This window comes from Silene latifolia, chromosome 1, assembly GCF_048544455.1.
Source record: "Silene latifolia isolate original U9 population chromosome 1, ASM4854445v1, whole genome shotgun sequence".
In the NCBI taxonomy this organism is placed as follows: Eukaryota; Viridiplantae; Streptophyta; class Magnoliopsida; order Caryophyllales; family Caryophyllaceae; genus Silene; species Silene latifolia.
Window position 1 is genome coordinate 183,807,085 of NC_133526.1, and position 3,563 is coordinate 183,810,647.

The 3,563-nt window shown below is 37.1% G+C and overlaps 1 protein-coding gene across 1 annotated transcript; it reads left to right on the forward strand.

Moving 5' to 3' along the window:
* The first annotated feature begins 1,556 nt into the window (after nucleotides 1-1,556).
* Nucleotides 1,557-3,300, forward strand: LOC141588649 (protein FAR1-RELATED SEQUENCE 5-like). The gene is made up of 2 exons (XM_074410082.1): nucleotides 1,557-1,890; nucleotides 2,216-3,300. Exons 1-2 carry the CDS (start codon nucleotides 1,557-1,559, stop codon nucleotides 3,298-3,300), a joined length of 1,419 nt encoding a protein of 472 aa, XP_074266183.1.
* The last annotated feature ends 263 nt before the right edge of the window (nucleotides 3,301-3,563 follow it).

A 3,563-nucleotide genomic window follows, 5' to 3' on the forward strand; every position in this document is an offset into this window, starting at 1 on the left:
TTACTTAACGTACCTGGGTAATTTAGACGAAACGTACCCACAATATATGTAAAACGAACCCAAGACTATTTCGAGAAGTAAGTAGTATGTAAAAGGGTTTTGGAGATATTGGCTCTTTTTGGCTTTAGTTTAGAAGTATCTGCTTATGTTAGAAGTGTGTTTAGGAAGTTGAAATTGATGTAAAAATTTCTGGAATATTGTTTTCTAATCAATATTAATCGTAGTAATTTGATTTCTCTTGTTCTTTGAGTTCTTTGCAATTTTTTTTTTTTTTGGGATTTTGAATTCTGAGTTCTTAAATGGCATGTGTATCCTACTGTTTTCCATTTCATTAGTATCCATTCGATTTTGTTTGGTATCCGATTTCAGTTCAGTATGATTGAATACCCCTGAATTCTGTGGCCGTTGGCTGTTATCTTCCCATTTTCTTTGCAACGATTTACATTCTCTGGATTAATGCTTGTTGGGCCTTGTTTGTTTACTTTGGTCTTGTTTAACCTGTGCTTTGTATTGGGCCGGTGTATGAAATATTTTGAGCGGGAATGGGTTATGGGTTATTTAGACGAAACGTACCCACAATATATGTAAAATGAACCTAAGACTATTTCGAAACGTACCTAGTACGTAAAAGGGTTTAAACGGGGGGGGGGGGGGGGGAGGGATAATTGAACAATTTTAATTTTTTTGCTGTGTTAATTGAACAATTGATTATTTGATTGATTGTTAAAGTTAGGTGTTTGCCTGTTTGTATGACAATGATGGCAATTTTGTTGTTTCGTACACTTTCCCTCGTTACTTTTCCTAATACCCTTTCCCTTGTGACAATTTTAGCTGTTGAATTACATTAGTTCGAGCTAGGACAATCATCATTTTTCAAAATTATTAGCGAATAAGTGCTCATTTGGCCATTCGTTGTTTCGCGACTATAGTTGGTGATACTAATGACATGGATATTTCAACAAATCCTGAAGAAGATATATTATTGCTTACTAATTGTCCAGATCAATTATTAGTGAATGATGTGCCATTAGTGAATGATGTGCCAGGTAAATCATTTAGTTTTATTTATTGCATTTTGTTAGTGTGAAGCAAGACGGCAGTTTATAAGTAATTGTTGTTAATTTGAGTATTCCAGATAGCCCGGAAGTTGTTGCTACTAGTGAGATTCACGGAGTGCCTCATTGTTCAGAAGAGCTTAAACCATTTGTTGGAATGAAATTTGAGAATTTGGAGCAAGGGTTGGATTTCTACAAAGCATATGCCAAAGCTTGTGGCTTTAGTCCGAGATTGGATTCAAGTAAAATCATTCAAGGAGTTACTACACATAAGAGCTGTGTGTGTAACAAAGAAGGTAATAGGCGACATGGTGGGCAAAAAGGAGGAGGGCAATAACAAGAGTTGGGTGTCCTGCCAAGATTAAGTTTAAGAGACTTCCTGCTGGTGAGTATGAGGTGTATGAATTTATCGAGGTGCACTCACATGCAATGGTAACTCCAGCCACAATGATTCACTTAAAGTCATTTAGGAAGCTCAACCTTATGCATAAGAAAATGATAATGGATAACTCACGTGTTAACCAGGGGCCTGTGAAGACATTTCGAATGTTTAAAGAGTACGTTAGGGGATATAAAAACGTAGGAGCTTCCTTAGAAGATTTTAAGAATTTTTCAAGGGATGTAAAGAAATACATCAAAGAATATGATGCGGAAATGCTGATAGAGGGCTTCATGCAAAAAAGAGCTACGTGTCCCTCATTTTACTTTGATTTTGATGTTGATGACAACAAAAGACTCACTAAGGTTTTCTGGGCTGATCCAATTGCAATTAAGAACTATGCACTCTTTGGTGATTCTGTGTCTTTTGACACCACATTCGATTTTAATGAATACCGTATGGTGTTTTGTCCTTTACGGGGTTGACAACCATAAAAAATGTGTCACTTTTTTAATTTGGTTTGATAATGCGGGAGAATGAAGAGTCTTTTACCCGACTTTTTGACAATTTTATGAAGGCAATGGGTGGGTGTTAACCTACTACTCGATTCATCGACCAATGTCCGGGTATTAAAGCGGGGTTAAAAATGTGTTTTCAGCAACACAACACACAGATTCTCGTATGTGGCATATCATGAAAAAATTGCACGACAAAGTTGGTTCAACCATTTACAAAGACACAGACTTTCTAAAAGAAATAAGTTCTATTGTTTGAAATGAAGATATTGAGCCAACTGAATTTGAGTCGAGCTGGTGTTCAATTATGGAGAAACATGATTTGTCTGGAAATGAGTGGCTGAAATCCATGTTCGAGGACCGCAAATTATGGATTCCTGCATATTTTCGGGACACTTATATGGGTGGGCATCTAAGGACAACTTCAAGGTCAGAATCAGAGAATAGTTTCTTCGGCAACTTCACCAACCCCAACCTATCACTTGTTCACTTTTGGATGCGCTTTCAGTCAGCAATGGATGCTCAACGCTGGAAGCATTCTAAATTAACTGCTGATTCTAAAAACTCCTCTCCTATATTATCAACTCCCCTTTCTATAGAAAAGAAATGTGCTGAATTTTACACACCACCTGTATTTTATGATTTTCAAGAAGAGTTGAAAGGTGCATGCTACTCTTGTAATGAGGCCAACAAAAGCACGAAAGAAAGGGACGTGGAGCGTTTATTTGTTATGGATCGTGAGAGCAAGAAAGTCTATGAAGTCGATGTTGATGGGAAAACTTTAGTGTGTTCATGCAAGAGGTTTCAGAGATTTGGGATACTTTGTAGACATTGTGTATGGGTGTTGCATAATAAGGGGTTTGATGAAATACCTTCTGAATATCTATTGCCGAGGTGGAGCAATTATGCAACATTTCGTCCTATCTTTAATGTTATAGGGACGTCCTTAGAAGCTGATTGTGCGTCAATTGACACAAGACAAAACACTATCAGTGAATTATGGTCAGGGGTGTTCACTGCAGTGTCACTTGTGGAGGATGATGAGGAGAAGGAGAAAGAGTTACTCGAATTCCTTCAGAGTTTCAATGAGAAGTTGTTGATTTCAAGTAGTGGTGGGAAGTTAAAAAGCAAGAAAACTCAAATCGAGACGCTTCTTGGGTCTAAAATCCCTACTAAAGCTCATATTCTTCCTCCAAATCAAGCAAAAAATAAGGGATCTGGTAGAAGGATGACTTCTGAAAAAGAAAAGGCAATGGAGGAGCACGCTAAGCCTCTTAGAAAATGTCGTGCTTGTGGAGAAATGGCATGCCGTGATAGTAGAAATTGCCCGAGTCAACTTCCTAACAAGTAATCTCATAATCATAATCAGGTACTTTATTTGCTTGGTTTTTTTTAAATTTACATATTAGTGGAAGAGGGCATATATACAAAGTATTAATGATATTTTACATGATTTGATGATGTAGGTATTGTCAATGAAACAGTTGTGGATTGGGATGCGCAGCAATTGTAGCTGTAAGGGTGTAATAAATTGACGACTACAATGGATATTGTATTTTGTTGATGTTAGCTGTTGGCGTATGTTTTGACCTCTATTAGTTATGTTTGAATTTG

What these genes read in the sequence shown, in the direction of transcription:
- LOC141588649 (XM_074410082.1), top strand. Translation starts at nt 1,557, where the DNA reads ATGGATAACTCACGTGTTAACCAGGGGCCTGTGAAGACATTTCGAATG. An exon ending in ATTCGATTTTAATGAATACC is followed by an intron (nt 1,891 to 2,215) that starts GTATGGTGTTTT and finishes TTTGAAATGAAG; the next exon opens with ATATTGAGCCAACTGAATTT.